Consider the following 17,822-nt stretch of genomic DNA (forward strand, 5'->3'; position numbering starts at 1 on the left):
TTGCACCGATTTTTTATTCATTGAATTGAGGTAAGTTCAGTGAGATTTTATTTGTCACACAAGATTCGAAAATCATTTGTGGGCGGATCACGAATACAGTGTTTTACTTTTAGTACGAAATATTTAGACTATGAGGAATTAGTGGAATGGGAAAGTGGAAGTACGAATCAGGAACCCCCCCCACACATTAGAAGTAAGCACGAGAAATGATATGGTTTAGCGACCCTTCAGCGAGCGCCCGTCGGGAATTGAACCATGGCCAGAAAAATGTGTGCGCTTAGTTTTGAAAAGAATGCATTAGAAAATTTTAGAAACTATGTCTGAGAATAATATGGTTCGATTCCCTTTAAAAGCATTAGCGACCCCTTCAGCTTAACGTGATATTCGAGCAACCGCCCCGGGATTGAACCAAGGCCAGAGGCGTGTACGTCAACCATTTAGCTTAGTTTTGAAAAGAATGTATGATAACGCGTGAGAATATTAAATTTCAGAAAAGACTTGACAGCGATCCGATGTGGGAAAGCAAACCCACCGAGGATTGAACCAGGACCTTCCACGTTAGAAGCATGTACGCTAACCACTTAGCCACGAGTGCATGAATATGTGGTTAAAAAGATTTACGCTATACAGATTTTGTTTTGACAATTACGTATGTGTTACGTTAACGGTTGGTGAATCTCTTCAACTTGCAAACGCATCATTTAAAGGTCGTTGTGAGTAGAAAAAATGCTTACGCGTACTTTATCACATCTCAGTACTGTTGAAACATTCATTCATTCATGCATTCTTTTTTATCACTATAGAATGGTAGGTCAGTTACATGCTACAGCAATAAAACACACATTTCAGTAACATAATTATTTTTAAAAAAACTTTGATTTCTAGTACATGTGCTTTCATAATGAGATTCTGAACGTCACCGCCAGGGGAATCAAACTCAGGACCTTTACATGAATTGCTTAGTTAATTATTTATCATGAATGTTATGATTTCCTGGGCTAAGCGGTTAGCATACGTACCTTTGGCGTGGGAGACCAGGGTTCGATTCCCGGCGGGAGCTCATGTGGTTCGGATTTCACGTTAATCAGTAGGTCCACGTCTCATATAGCCTCGCTGCTGAAAGGGACGCTAAACTAAAAATCAAAAAATCAACTCAAATTCACACTGCTCAATTCCTTTTTTCCCATTACATATTTGTTTTACCGTACCTGTTTGTTGTTTTCATTTTTTAATCATGGGCCAATCGGGTTTTACTATTCGCAATGAAATCACTCGTCATTATAGACGATTTATGTACGTTTATGTATTATGAGGTGTACGTCAACCATTTAGCTTAGTTTTGAAAAGAATGTATGATAACGCGTGAGAATATTAAATTACAGAAAAGGCTTGACATGCCCCTGACGTGGAAAGCAAACCCACCGAGGCTTGAACCAGGACCTTCCACGTCCGAACCATGTACGCTAACCGCTTAGTCACAATAATAATAAAAAAATACGCTATACAGATTTTGTTTCGACAATTACGTATGTGTATCGTTAATGCTCGATGAATCTCTTCAACTTGCAAACGCATCATTTAAAGGTCGTTGTGAGTGAAAAAAAAAAAATGCTGACGCGTGCTTTGTCACATCTCAGCACTGATGAAACATTCATTCATTTCATGCATTCTTTTTATCACTATAGAATGGTAGGTCAGTTAAATGCCGATGTAGTGCTCTCGAGTTTGACAGCAATAAAACACTCATTTCAGTAACATAATTATTTTTTAAAAAAACTTTGATTTCTAGTACATATGCTTTCATAATGAGATTCTGAACGTCACCGCCAGGAATCAAACTCAGGACCTTTACATGAATTGTTTAGTTAAGAATTTATCATAAACGTTATGATTTCCTGTTTATCAGGTGATTAAGAATTTTCTTTCTTCTTTTCTTTTGTAGTAAATTCACGCTGCTCAATTCCTTTTTCCCATTACATATTTGTTTTACCGTAATTGTACCTGTTTGTTTGTTTTCTCCTTTCATTAACCATGGCCGAATCGGGTTTTACTGTTCGCAATGAAATCACTCGTCATTATAGACGATTTAACATCGAGGGCAGAATGCTCGAAGTTCAATTCAACGCACCGCCCGTAGGAACCGATATCATACAGTATGTACATAACAGTTTCCAAGCAATGCTGGACCATTTGTTAGCCAATGTCGACGATGAGGCGATGGTTGGTTTATCAGTAATATCGCCACGCAACACGAATAAACCATTTTGGGTGAGTTTTCGCCAAGCCCGAAACTTGACACTGGAAACGATGTGGGCCTCCTTTGAAAGAGTGTTACAAAGTAACAATGCATTTCTCCTGCACGAGCCATTCACCGTGCATTTTCATCGTGTCGATATTCCACGTGGCTATGGTGGTTTGCGGCAAGGAGTACTTCAAAATGAAGAATTGTTACGTTGCAAACGAGGGATTGTACGTGTACAAAATCAAGACTCAAGGTGTCTGGCGTACGCCATTGTTATTGCTATTGGTCTGAAGGCATACAAGAATGTAGATGTGCAACGTTATAAGCAGTATAAGCGTCAATCGAAATATGTTGTGGATCAAGAAGTCGATGCGTTATGTGCAAATGCAAGAGTCAATTTGGATCATGGTGCCAGTGTAAATGAAATACGACAATTCCAGGCATACCTTAAAGAATATAAAATTACTGTGTATACCAGTTTCACAGGCCGTGATATCATGTACGAGGGGCCCAACGACGAAAATCGCACTCCCATAAATTTGATTTGTTTGGCTGGTCATTTTGACATCATCCAATCCTTAACTGCTTGTTTTGCAACCAAGTTCTACTGTGAGGCGTGCCATAAAAAGTATAGTAAACGCAATGAACATGTAAAAAATTGTCCTGTAACATGCTCCAAATGTTTACAGAGACCTCTATGCGACAAGAACCAAACGCCAATATTATGCAAAGACTGCAATCGGCAATTTTATGGCGAACAATGTTTTAATAATCATCGTAATATTGTATATCATCAAGGGGAACCTATATGCAAAATGGTGAAGCAATGTACTAGATGTTACAGAGTATATTCCTTTGTGCATACAGGACAACGACTTCATGATTGTAATGAGATCTTTTGCAATGTTTGTAAGAAGATTGTTCCGGGATCGCATCAATGTTTTATGCTTCCTGATCGACAATGCTTGAAACCTGGTGTTCCTTCACTCATGCACGCAAAGAAAGCCTTGTTGATATTCTATGATATAGAATCTATGCAGGACACGAATATTGGCGATAATACGTATGTACACATTCCAAATTTATTGGTTGCAGAACAAGTATGTTATGCATGTGTTGAAAACAATAATATCCAGCAGTCTTGCAGTACGTGTGGTCAGCGCCAGCATATTTTCCAAGGAGAGGATCCAGTTTATGATTTTCTCCAGTACTTGCGGGAACGGCGTCCCAATATAAATAGGATTTTCTGTGTCGCGCACAACTCGAAGGGATACGATGGACATTTCATCCTAAAGGCTATGGTAGAACAATGCCAATGGAGACCTGACGTCATATTAAATGGGACCAAGATACTGAGTTTAACGTTGAATAATCTGACGTTCATTGACTCGTTGAACTTCCTACCTATGGCATTAAGTAAATTGTCAAAAGCGTTCAATTTACCCGCAACCAAAGGCTACTTCCCGCATTTCTTCAACACCAAGGAGAATCAATCGTATATTGGACCACTTCCAGAAACGAAGTATTATGGTGCAGATGAAATGGCCGTCGAAGACAGGAACAAGTTCATGCAGTGGTACAACGATCATCGTAATGATACGTTTGATTTCCAGAAAGAAATTCTCAAGTATTGTATTCAAGATGTCAATGTACTGCGACAAGCATGTGTTTCGTTTATGACGTCATTTGAAACAGAAACCAAAGTGAATCCCTTCTTGGAGACGATCACGATTGCCAGTGCTTCTAATTTAGTATTCCGCCGGAATTTCCTTAAACCCAACACCATTGGAATTCTACCAGCACATGGCTATCGATGGAGAAGTACCCAATCGATCGCTGCAATGCAATGGCTGGCCTACATTGAAAAAACCGAAGAAAAACAAATCTTACATGCGGCCCGACAAAAAGAAGTATTTATTGCGGGATTCCATGTTGATGGTTACTACCAAGATCCTGAGACGTTAGAGGAGCACGTCTACGAGCATGCCGGTTGCTTTTACCACGGGTGTAAAGTATGTTTTACTACAGGCCGTAATCAGCCCATCTACAGCAATCCAGAAGACACCATGGAATTCCGTTATGAACGAACGCAAAGAAAAAATGCAAGACTGCGTGAATTGGGGTACATTGTACATGAAATGTGGGAGTGCGAATTTAATCAGTTCTTAAAACAAAATCCTGCAATGGCGACGTATCTGAAGAATCACCCGTACATGAACCGCAGACCATTAAATCCAAGAGATAGCTTTTTTGGAGGAAGGACCAATTGCGTGAAATTGTACCACCAAGTCGATGAAAAAGCGGGGGAAGTAATAAAATATTACGATATTGTCTCGCTTTATCCTTATGTAAATAAGTGTGCTAAATACCCGGTAGGCCATCCTAGAATTTATCTACAGGGTGATGAAAATATACCACCAATAAATAAAGTCAATGGTCTAATCAAAATGACGATATTACCAAGTCGCCATCTTTATCATGGTCTCCTGCCTTACCGATGTAACAAGAAACTACTCTTTCCACTGTGTGCTGCGTGTGCCGAAGAAATGAACCCAGACCCTACAGCAACGTGTACGCACAACGATCAGGAGCGATGCCTCACTGGAACATGGGTATCATATGAAATCCAGAAAGCAATAGAATTGGGATATCAACCAGTGGAAATTTTTGAAATTTGGGATTATGACATTGAACAATATGATCCCATCACGAAAACAGGTGGCTTGTTCACGGAATATATCAATACATTTTTAAAATCAAAAATGGAAGCATCTGGCTGGCCCAGTTCCTGTGTGACCGAAGAAGACAAATCAAAATTCATACAAACCGTCCTGGAGCGTGAAGGTATTGCATTGGATCCGTCCAAAATTGAAAATAATCCTACACGAAGAAGTTTATCTAAGCTTTGTCTTAATGCTCTTTGGGGAAAACTTTCGCAAAGATCAAACTTTAGCCAGACCACAATTATTGATCGGCCGGAAGAATTTTATGAAAAACTCACTTCCCCCGACATTAAACTCCATCAAATTGTACCCATCAATGATACGATGTTGTATGCGTTCTGGGAGTACAATGAACATGTGCCTGTTCAAAACCGAAACACCAATGTCGTGTTAGGTGCATTTACAACATGTCAGGCACGTCTGGAACTGTACAAGTACCTGGAAATGTTGCAGGAACGTGTTTTATATTTCGACACGGATTCTGTAATATTTACGGAGAAGCCCGGGGAGCCAACCATTGAACCTTCAACGTACTTGGGATGCTTATCGGACGAGATGGAGTCTTATGGACCACGAGCATACATCAAGACATTTGTCAGTGGAGGACCAAAAAATTACAGCCTAGAAATATACAATCCGGATACCAACGTCACCAGTTACATATGCAAAATTAGAGGATTTACATTAAATTACAATGCAGGACAACAATTAAATTTCAACACGCTAAAAGAAATGATTACAAATCAATGCCGTGGACAAGTCACCATCACTATCCCCCATAAGATATGCAGGACTAAAGACCATACCATCGTCACACGAAAGGAAGAAAAAATGTACAGTATCCAATACACAAAACGTCGATTTAAAGAATTCAATTCTTATGATACGGTTCCGTACGGGTACGTTAAAAAACAGAAGATGGAACTGGAAAAAGAAGATGAAGAAGAAAAAACTGTAAATACCCAATAAGGCCGCCATTTCTTTTTCCTTTTCCTTTTCTTCTTTCCCTTCCTTAACCACAAAGCAGCAACACCAAGAAGAAAATGAAGTACCCACAAGAGTTCATAAACCATCAACACAACCATCAGTGGAAGAAATGTAGTCATCTCGTACCGAAGGAGGAACCTTGACCATAAAGGAGCAACACCAAGAAAAATGCAGTACCCAGAAGAGTTCATAAACATCCATCGGTGAAAAAAAATGCAGTGATCCTGTACCCGAGGAGGAAGATGAGCCTAAGCAGATCCATCATTTACGAGTAAGTTTTATTTCTCTCTTATCAATATTGACTCATTTTTATTGTTTCAGAAAAAAAGAAATTCTTAAAGTAATCCGTCGTTTCTTCTTTTTTCTTTACAGGACACGGCTACAACATTCGAAGATGATGATACGTCCAATATATTCATTAAACTAGATCCTGTATTTATTATGTTAATAAACATGTATAGGAAGACCACATACCTTTCGTTAAAATACAACAAGTTGAAAAAAAATATGTTTTATTATTTCTTGAAACCCTGAACACTTGTTTTCAAATCATGGTAATCTTGAAAATTTAAGGTGGAAAATATATTCAAGATTTGGTTTACACGATTTTGTTCGAAAAAATAATTAAAGAATTTTTTTAGTGTCCAAAATTTGATTTTTAATTTAGTTCGAAAAATTTTTAATTTGAAAATTTTCAAATGTGGTTTACATCTTTAGTTCGAAACTTGTTTTTAAAATTGGTTCGAAATTTTTTTAAAATTTTTAGTTCGAAAAATTTTGATTTTAAAATTTAGTTCGAAAGTTTTCAGTTTAAAATATTTTTCGAAAAATTTTTAATTTTTTTAGTTCGATTTTTTTGGGTTCGAAAATTTTTAGTTCGAAAATTTTTTGATTTGAAAATTTAGTTCGAAAGTTTTTAGTTTAAATTTTTTAGTTCGAATTTTTTTGAAATTTTTGTTTCAAATTTTTTGTTTGAAAATTTTTTGTTTAAAATTTTTTTTAGTTACAAAATTTTTTTAGTTCGAAAAATTTTTTAGTTTAAAATTTCTTGTACTCTGCGGAACCGTTTCGAAAAGAATCGGAGCAGTTTAGGTAAGAAAAATCTGGCAACGCTGTTTCCATTAATGAAGCGCTTACTGAGCAATAAATCGCTTAAACTCACAACAATGTGTTATAAGAAATCTACAAGCGACACCTCTCTTTCACCATTGTTACTTCCAGAGACATAGACTACTAATTCAAGGACAGGATCTCCATCAAGGTAAGAAAGCTGGTAATCATCTTATCTGTCAAAGAGAACGATAATATTTAAGGTAAACTTCAGTACAATATCATGATACCAAAAAAAAAAAAGGGTTATTTAAGGAGGAGGTTGAACCCTCCATGGGAACTTTAAGGATAACCATAAAAGGGAACAAAATTCTAAAATCCAGGATCACCGACATATCGCTCTATATTTCACTCATGGGGTGTGGGGGTGCTAAGATCATGTGACTTCTATCAACCAATCAAAATTGATGTACCAAAACATTGATCTTACCCATAAAAGGAAACAAATGAGTGAGGGGTTTTCCCACGTATTCTGTTCACCGTGTGGCGGGTCTAAGATCATGTGACCTCTGTCGGCCAATCAGCATCGAGGTACCAAAGGACTCATCTTACCCATAAAAAGGGAACGAATTTTAAAAATCCCAGGGCTTAAGATCACGTGACCTCTAGCATCGTGGTACCAAAGAATTCATCTTACCCGTAAAAGGGAACGAATTTCAAATATCGCAGGGTCTAAAATCACGTGACAGCTATCAACCAATCAAAACACACATCTTACCCGTAAAAGGGAACGAATTTCAAATATCGCAGGGTCTAAGATCACGTGACATTTGTCAACCAATCAAAACACACATCTTACCCGTAAAAGGGAACAAATTTCAAAAATCCCGGTCATAAAAGAGAATGAGGGATTTCCCCGCAGGGTGACTCATGACGTCATACCACGTGACCTGAAAGTTTGAATTTCCCGCGTGGGCGGGGCCTAACGTCACGTGACTTCTCTCAGCCAATCAGAATCGAGGTACCAAAGCACTCATCTTAGCCGTAAAAGGGAACGAAGTTCAAAAATCCCGGTCGTAAAAGAGAGTGAGGATGAGTCATTCGGCCATACGGGGGGGACTACTACTTCTGTCTACAAAGAAATGAAGACTTTGGGACAAAAACTCGTGAAGTCCAAAAAGTTAAAGTGTAAAGCAAACAGCTTCACAAAGGTTTCTCGTCATCCGATTTTCTTCAAACTTTGCACCTACATACTAGACTAAAGGTAAATCGACACGTATTTTTTTTCTTTCGGAAAATAGGTTAAGGGGTAAAGGGCCCCTTCTCAAAAAAAAGGGTCCCTTGTTTAAAAGGGCCACTATAAAGAAACGAAACTCGGCAGATGCAAGGATGACTTCAAAGTAGGAAATACAAGTTTTGTCGTTTTCGCTAGAAAATGGTTGCAGGGGTAATGCCTCCCTCGAAATGACAAAGGACCCTGCACAATCCTTACGGAAATTGGATTTCGTTTTAATTGCTTAAAACCGTGATGTTGTACATACGATGCTCCTGAGAAAAAGTCTCAATGGGCATAACCACAAATCACTAACTGTTTGGCCACATCAGAGCCACTTTTTTGAAAATATTCCAAGATAACGACATTCTGAATTTTGGTAAAAAAAAAAAAAATGAATGAAACCGTAACCAGAAAAATAAACACACTGCTGAACAAGACTGCACTTATTTAATATAAAAACACATTTACTTGTGACGTTTCGATCTTCTAGCCAAGATCCTCATCAGACGTACACTCACTTAGGACTATTATATAGGAGTGTACGTCTGATAAGGATCTTGGCTAGAAGATCGAAACGTCACCTGTAAATGTGTTTTTATATTAAATAAATGCAGTCTTGTTCAGCAGTGTGTTTATTTTTCTGATTTTATTCGCAAGACGTTGAATATGAGTGTGTGTCAGTTTGAAACCGTAACCGCTAATTTCTTCGACTTGAATCAAAATTGTAACTGCTCTGTTTTCATTCTCAAATAGCCTCATAGACATCTTATTACGTGTATTTCTTAAAAGAAAATTACACAGAAAAACTGGAAATCTCTACACGCATGAATCAACGAACAATAGATAATATTCTATCATATATTTGCCTCGTGTCTGCAGGTAATTTGAAATTCACTTTAATTTAACTGTATAAGTCTCTGTGAAATACAAAGCCTAACAGATATTTAGGAAACTTTTGAAATGAAATTCGGGGAGTTATCACAATTTCTTGTGAGCTTTCAAGTGTTGTAAAACACTTTTCGATCTATCAAATTGTTTATACAAATTGTTCCTTGAAATTTGAGAAAATTCAATATTGTAACTCGTTACCATGACATAATTGGTACGCATGATACCGAGTTTGATATCCGCTGGAGCCCCGTAGTGTGGAACTCATATTAAACTGTAGGTGTAGTCCTTACATAGCTTCTGTGTCGAAAAAGAAACTTAGAAAGTCCAACTATGCCGAAGTTTCGAGCCATCAATTCGAAATGTTACGAGAGTTTTATGAGAGAAGATACTAAATTAAACATACAAACTTCACTTTCATCCTCATAGTTCTACCGTCAAAAACAATAGGATCTTTACCTTACTTTAATATAAATTATTGCAATGTTTAGTATTGCGTATCAAGCGCAGCAAAAATTATAAAATCGGAAAGTTATTTTCGTGAACTCGAAGTGCTGCTCTTTTGATTGGTAATTTGTTGCCATAACCATTAGGCCACGACCATTCCGCTCTGAATGTCTGTCTTGTCACTGATATTTTTACTGGCAATTCTATTTTGTGCTACCTCCCCTAATCTTCTATGCCGACTTTCTTTGTTTCATTATTTTTTCGTATTTCTTTTATGTTGTCAGTCATTTATATTATTATTCTGTTCCTTTTAACTGTGCTTGAGACTTGCAATGCCTCTCCCCATCAAACTATAGTTTCGGCAAATTTAATTATCATGTTCTTCACTCTAGTCGGTGCAGGAATGCCAGGCTCACAAACAGGGTACATTTATATTCTTCGCAGACAGTACACAGTTGCAGAAGTACATGAAGAAATTACGTAGTGTCAATAAAACATGAATGATTTAGCTTCCTGCTGATGTGAGAGTTTTAAGTTTCATGCCTTTCCATGATTCACTGCCAATCGGTCACACCCATGAACGAAATATTTGAATTTTGGAGCGAAAAGCTCGCGATTAAAACAATATATCAATTGTATTGTGCATTTTGAATGTTCTCATATATTTGTTCAGTTTTTAAAATAACTTCTTTGTCTTTTCAGGTCAATGGGTGCTTGGAATTGTCGTGTGTCAGTTTTGGTTATCAGCGGACTACACTGCTAGCACCGCTTCCATCTTCAATTTGTTTATTCTCAGTGTCGACAGATATTGGTCAGTTACATCGCCATTAAGATATCTAAGGAAACGGACAAAACGACGCGCTCTGATTATGATCGGTTTAGTTTGGGCTGTTTCAGCGCTTTGGATAGTTCCCATCATCAGTTGGCATCACATTGAAAATGGTGGCAAAAGACTTTATCCACCGACAGTTTGTGAAACTGAATTCGCAGGAAATGTAGTTTTCAAAGTAACAGCTGCGATAATTAATTTTTACTTCCCGACTGTCTTAATGGTGTATTTGTATGGACGAATATTTTTTGAAATTAAAAAAAGAAGCCAGTTTGAAATAGGACATTGTAATCATGGTGGTCAGGGTAGTGGCGAAAATGACGACTCAATTGGTGATGATCGTCATCACCAAGCTGTGCAACAGACTTTGTCTCCGCCACATTTTGAAATGACGTCCACGCGTGTGAGTGTCAAATCACCCGCCTCTTTACTCAATGAATGGCGTCAAGAAAGTACAACAGTGAACGGTGAAATGAGACAGCTTCATCAGTTCAAGAACCTTACAGTGTTATCGTATCGTGAAGAAGGGCTTGTAGATACTGTAGAACCTGAAATTAGTCCAAAGGGTACGAAAGACGACCTCCAGAGAGATGGAAAGAATCTTTCTCATTTCGAAGGAGTCACAGTCAATGTTGAATATGTTGTTCCACCCGATCCCCCTGAACTTTGTCTTAAACCCTCTGCCTCTTCTAGTAATGATTCACTACGTACGAAAACAAGAGGTGAGGAGAAAACCTCATCCGGACATTCGAAGCATATTCATTGTTTTCAAAGTAACCGCAAGACTTTAGAACGACAATCGACATCTGCTGGACTACGCCGTAACCTTTCATTTACCTTTGCCAAAGATAAAACTAAAAAAGGAGTTTTACAACCCTTTCTACGTCGAAGTGTTGGAACAACACGAAAACGTGGCTCGGAATCCGTTGCATTACAAAAAGAGAAAAAAGCCGCAAGGCAACTAGGTGTCATCATGGGAGCATTTGTACTGTGTTGGTTGCCCTATTTTATTCTTTTCATGGTGATTGCCTTTTGCGGAAACTGTGTTGATCCCAAAATCCATACAGCTACGATCTGGCTAGGATACATGAACTCTACCCTAAACCCTATTCTGTACCCTTTGTGCAATGCCAATTTTAAAAGAGCTTTTAAACGAATGCTAGGACTTAATAAAACCTCTAACGTGAATCCTGCCAGAAAACCTGTCCGTACTTGAACCATAATTAATGAATAATTCTTAAATTCTATTTTCGTAAGATTCACGAATATGTTCTTTTTTCCAAAACCTATGTGAAAATTTTGCATACTTCAATAGAATTCAGGATAATTTTTAAGCAACTTACACTATGTGATTAAAACATAAAGAGTTCGATTTTGCTTATTTTAATGCATTAGATGTAAGAAAATTGATCCATTTGACCAAAAATGTTAAAGAATGTTAAACACCTTTGTTCTTTGTAAACAATCACCTTAAACCACATAAGTAATGGCCAGTTTGCAAATTAACATTCATGAGCGTCACATTTCTATGGGTGTCCGACACTTCTTTGATTTGTCAGTTGCTATAGATGTGAGATGTAATGTCAGTTCTTTTACTTTCAACTGGCATAAAAATAGTACTTAAATAGAATTTTCTTCTGCAATATATTCTAGTGTCTTATTTTACAATAAGACCCATGCGTACTTGTAAACAAAAATGTATCGCCACACAGGTGTGTTTGTATACTTTGTAAATAATTCATTTCTAATTTTGGAGATTTCTCTGATGTAAAAACTCACAATAACTCAATGAAATATATTAGAGTTAATCCACGTTCACATCTAAATTGAGACAGGTGTTTAATTTAGAAGCTTTTCTATGTACATACATATTCTTCCAATATTATAAGTTAATATGATATTGTTCAAGTACTTTGCTGTACTCACTCCTACTTTTTTTTTCATTTTAATGAATACTGTAACTTACAGAAGAACATCAGAAGTTTAGAAAACAAGCCTCGAAAACGTTATTGTGTAAATTAAAATAATATTGGTTTCCAATCGTTCCCTTATAGCCCGGACGTGCAATTTATAACGTTAAAATTGTTTCGCACTCAAATTTCTGTACACTGTACGGTTATGAACAGACATAGGATTTTTATGCACTTAAAATGTATGAAATATGCCTGCAACTGTGCTGCTAAATGGGTTTTCAAATGTGTATTTAATATGCACTAAGAATGCAATAAAAGAGAACATTTTCAAACATGCAGCAAAGTTGTGACAAAGTTTGATAGGTGAAACAAATTCGAAAGTGTACTTTAACTGTCACCTTTCAGGGAATTCTCTTCAGAATCTATTTTTATGATAGTAACAGTTTATATATATATTCCTAGCTTTTTAAAAGACACAAATTACGAGATTAAAGTAAACACAGAGATATGAAAACACGACCTCTAGATTTTCTTCATATTTGTAGTTTAGAGTACATTTTGCCTTATACGGAATAATAGAAGCCTCAGTTTTCTACATGTTTCTACTATACACACATACACACAAAAAAGTTTTCGCTTTTAAGGGTTTACTCCTTCCCGTAATTACCTTTACAGTATATTAAGAAATGCTTTTCTAAATTTTTTGATGCCAGTTTATGACATTTGAAGTAAAAAAAAAAAAAAATGACCTCAAAACATCAACAACTTACACCGTGTATATTGGACAGTATGCATAAAGAGGGGAAAGTTTGGAATTTATATTTTCTGACAAGCTAAAATCTAACTCTTGAAAACGTTTTCCCACACCTTCAATTGTTTTCTAGGCGGAGTTTCTGGCAATAATATCCGTCAATTTCTTTTCCACAGCGCATCCGACATTATCAAAAACTCACTGAAGCTCTGCTGAACTTCATTACCTACCTATAAGCATATACTGAGCATCATTCCTCGAGTCTCTTGTTTCTGAACTGACTTTGACACAATATTACAATAAGTCTTTATCATTATCAGATTTCACTTAACGTCTGGGCAATTGAAAGTATCCTTGCTGTGCTGATCGATTGCTAGCATCCATAAAATAAACATTCTTCTGTCCTCCCATGCAAAAATTCATTATGTTGCATAGACATTTAAATGCAATGAAAATACAAACTAAAGCTTTATTTACTGCATTCTATAAGCATGGATCTTAAATGTTGAATATACTCTTAAGCATAAAATTATGCATTAACTTTTGAGATATGCATGTACGTGTGTGCACTATAAAACTTCACATTGGAACTGAATTGTTGTTGGTAGAAACCCCTACCAAGTTTAACAGAGACTAGCTGAACCTGTACACTCTGCACAGCGCATCATTCACATATGAGCATGAATCTCCTTGTCATTCCTCATAACATCTATGCATATCCCTTTGCAGACACGAGTGAAAGACGTCTTGATAAAAATCGGCAAGGGGTACCATAAAGGGAAGATTTTTTTCCATTATTTCTTTCAATATCTTGCATCGTTTGGAAGATTGAGCCTACTTCCGGTTCGAGTTCCTAATTTATATATGATCAATGTTTTCTTTCTTCTTGCATGCAGTATGCAATAAGCAAATATATTGCATACACAATTAATTATAATGTCAGTGATATATGGTGTTCATTGGGCGAAACACTCCAAACAATAAAGATTCATCTTAGCCTGGAGAAATGGTTATCCTTCCTTTTTCATCATCATTTGGTCATGAAACAAACGTCTAAGAGATGTATAACCCCTGTATACAACTATGTGGAGTGGAATTACATAACTCATAGGATTTGACGATTTACTGTTTAAAATTTCAACACTTCCAGTGTACCCCTAAAAAGATGTAATAAAGAAATAATGGCCATGTTTTTAAATATTCGATTATAACTGGACAATATACACTAAATTTGGAGTTAACCAGCAAAAACTGCACGTTTCTAGCACTTGTGGTTTTCGATATCTAATTGTCTAAAGGATTGGAGACAAACATATAAACTTTTCTTTAAATACAAACATATAAACCTAGCATTTTAATATATACATGCATATAAGCAAACAAAATATGTATTTGCATAAAAATCTTGTGTCTAGTTACAAAACAAATTTCGGTTCATATAATAACGTTTTGCAGACACTCTTTGCTTCAGTTTCTAAACTGTCGATGTTCTTCTTTGTCTTTTTCACTAAAATTCAAAAATGAATCGGTGACCTAATCAGACATTCTTCACATAACCATGCTATTAGTATGTAGTAATACAGTATGTTCCGTTCTACTCTGTAAATATGCATTTTTAAAAAATGTAAATTGCATGTTATATACAATTTTGTTCAAAAAATGTCAGGTAAACCCCTATTCTATGAAACTCCCTCTGTCCTTATCCATAGATAGAAATTTTGTGTGATTAATTAATGAAGATCCTTCTACTAAGTCAAAGCACTAAAGTTTCTTACGTGCGTACTTTAAGAAAGAAGTTTCTTATCAGTGTTTGTTTCTTTCTGAATAACACTTTTCATTCATTTCAGAATTATGTTACTATTCCTCCAAATACTCAACTAAGATTGTTGCCACCATACAGGAATTTATCAGATGCTAATACTCCCAAAACAAAGCATTTGCTTTGGTTTCCAGTATTTCTGAATTTATTTGTCTCCTTATACGCAACATGCGGAAATAGTCATATAAAAAATAATTAAAAGCAATTCCTGCCGTACATTGAAATGGAAAACAAAAAACGGTCAAATCATGTAAATAAAAAGATGTCAACAATAGAATAGGATTTTCGAAACACAAAAAGTACGAGAAAACTCCAATTCTTTTGTGCACACATATATTTATTTATCCCAAGTGCGACATTGGCAGATTCCCGAAACTGCGAGGTGCTGTCGTCTGGACACCTTCCACGTTGTTACGGTCTGTCAGTATTTCACATTGGTAAGTGAAAGTTAGTTAGTTAGATTTCATTTTAGCGTGCCTTCCAGCAGCGAGGCTATATAGACGTGGATCTACAACTTAACATGGGAAAACATGAGCTCCCAATGGGAATCGAACCCGGGTCTGCCACTCTAAAAGCACGTACGCTATCCAGACAGCTACGAACGAGCTCCGGTACGTCATATAACTTAATTTCTTTCTCAATCTGTGAGCATTTTGTTCAACGCATGGCGTTGTTTTGAATCAATCAGCAGATCTTTATTCATTAGTGTTGAAGAAGAAATCAGATAGGAGGAAGTCACTGCTTAGATCCAACTTTGGTTTTAGAAAGCCTTCCTCGTTCTCAATCGCATATTTTAAAGTTGACCTAGCATTATCTTGCATACTAACACAAACCACTATCTTGCATACTAACACAAACCACTATCTTGCATACTAACACAGATCACTATCTTGCATACTAACACAGATCACTATCTTGCATACTAACACAGACCACTATTTTGCATACTAACACAGACCACTATCTTGCATACTAACACAGACCACTATCTTGCGTACTAATGCAGACCACTATCTTGCATAGTGGTCAGTGCATCCTTCAACTACAACGGATTAAAGACATTATTAGGATTCAAATTCAACCTTAATACCAAGACCCACCTTTCATAACTTTGCTGTTGATGGAAAACAGAAAAACTTGAAACACAAACAAACATACATGCTTCAGTAAATATACAGGAAAGGAATTAAGTAGAACTACTAGTAATAGTAAGCATTGTGAAATTAAGTGAAGGGTCTATACAAAGACATATCATAAGTAAATAGACACTTCTATTAGAAACTTTTCCATTTATTGCACTGACCCAAATGATAACCAAAGGATGCAGATTAACATATTGTTTATCTATCTTTAGCTTGAAGTATTAACCAGTTAAAGCACGAAATTAATGAGTTCCATGATTTTCCTGGGGGCTTTTCGTCCATTCTTCACGCAAATATTGGAGAAATTATCAACGAAAACCTGATTTTTCAGAACACTGTTTGATGATACGTACTACAATAGCCCAGAAGTGTTCAGTTGGGTTCATATCTGTAGACCCACTGACCCATAGGAGGTTCTGGACGTCATGTTTGGGAATATTTGGCAATGTGTTTTCTATAAACAGAGTTGGTTTTGGAAGTAACTAGCAGAAAATATCGGAAGCAAACCCCTGCCAATGTATCCAGCACTTCTGAGCGTGCCAACACACTCTAGCAGCTCGAAACGTCTAGAGCTCCAAATACCGTCAATGAAAGGCCTTCAAGTTTGACGTTGGTTGTAAGAAGTCAAAGTGTAATTCTTAGGGGAGGTTCTCTTGAGACTTATATACGCTAGCTGGACGAAAATTAGGGTAACATAGACTCATCAGAAAAAAAGATACCTGGCACGCACCATATTCATTGTCCACTCTTTTTACTCAGCAATATTGGCTGTGGTAAGCAAGGGGTTAGTCTTGTAGCTCTTCCATGATAATTGATTATATGCAAGCACTTTTTTGTAAATAGTCACCATGAAGCTCCAAGCGTTTTTGGTAGTTACACAAGCTTTCGTTGATCTGTGAAGAATTATATTGCTAGAGACTTCAGCCAGTCAGAAATTGATAGATTGAGATTTTTATGCTATTGAAACATTGCGAAGCCAGCTACGTTTTCAGCTGAAAGAACAAAAAGAAACTGTTAGGGACAAAGCTGGGACTATGTCAGGAGTGATTAAGAAATTCCCATCGCAATTTTTGGCTCAAGAGCATGGACAGGTGTTGTCATAAATCTGAAGAATTTCAGACCGTAACATTCATCTTTGTTAGTTCTGGATGGCACGTCGCAGCCAAAATACTATTTGCCAATACATAACTGTTCTGATATCAGGTTCGTTCCCTTCTTTTGTGTTGAAATATCAGATCACAGACTTCGCTTCTCATTTGACAGGATTTTCTATGATGGCAGTCGTTTCAACATATAGTCACTAGCAGGTACGCAAGTCCACACTGATAATTATATCTCTTGTGCAGGCACAGCATACTAGAGCATGATTCCTTGCATGCAAAGCCTCTTCAGTGTTGCCAGTTACACGTAAAGAATTATCCTTTTGAATGTGCCTCGTACCATTATCATTATTATTATTATTATTATTATTATTATTATTATTATTATTATTATTATTATTATTATTATTATTATTATTGTTTATATTATTATTATTATTATTATTATTATTATTATTATTATTATTATTATTATTATTATTATTATTATTATTATTATTATTATTATTATTATTATTATTGAAAATTCGAGAATTCAGTGCTGCATCTAGGCCTAAATCGGCGTTGCGAAGGACCTGATTGGACAGAACATGGATTCACACATTTCATTTGATGCCTTTTAAACTGCGTAAGAACCAGATTGATGGTAGCAATG

General features: G+C 36.5%; 1 protein-coding gene across 1 annotated transcript in view; it reads left to right on the forward strand.

Moving 5' to 3' along the window:
- Positions 1-12,754, forward strand: part of LOC145687632 (histamine H1 receptor-like) — an 88,840-nt gene extending 76,086 nt beyond the window's left edge. The window contains exon 2 of the mRNA XM_081761096.1: positions 10,316-12,754. Within this exon, the coding sequence (XP_081617222.1) occupies positions 10,316-11,658 (1,343 nt within the window). The 3' untranslated portion in view covers positions 11,659-12,754. The remainder of the gene's footprint in view (positions 1-10,315) is intronic.
- The last annotated feature ends 5,068 nt before the right edge of the window (positions 12,755-17,822 follow it).

The sequence above is a fragment of the Thermobia domestica genome, chromosome 6 (genome assembly GCF_964235325.1).
Source record: "Thermobia domestica chromosome 6, izTheDome1.hap1.1, whole genome shotgun sequence".
NCBI classification, from domain to species: Eukaryota; Metazoa; Arthropoda; class Insecta; order Zygentoma; family Lepismatidae; genus Thermobia; species Thermobia domestica.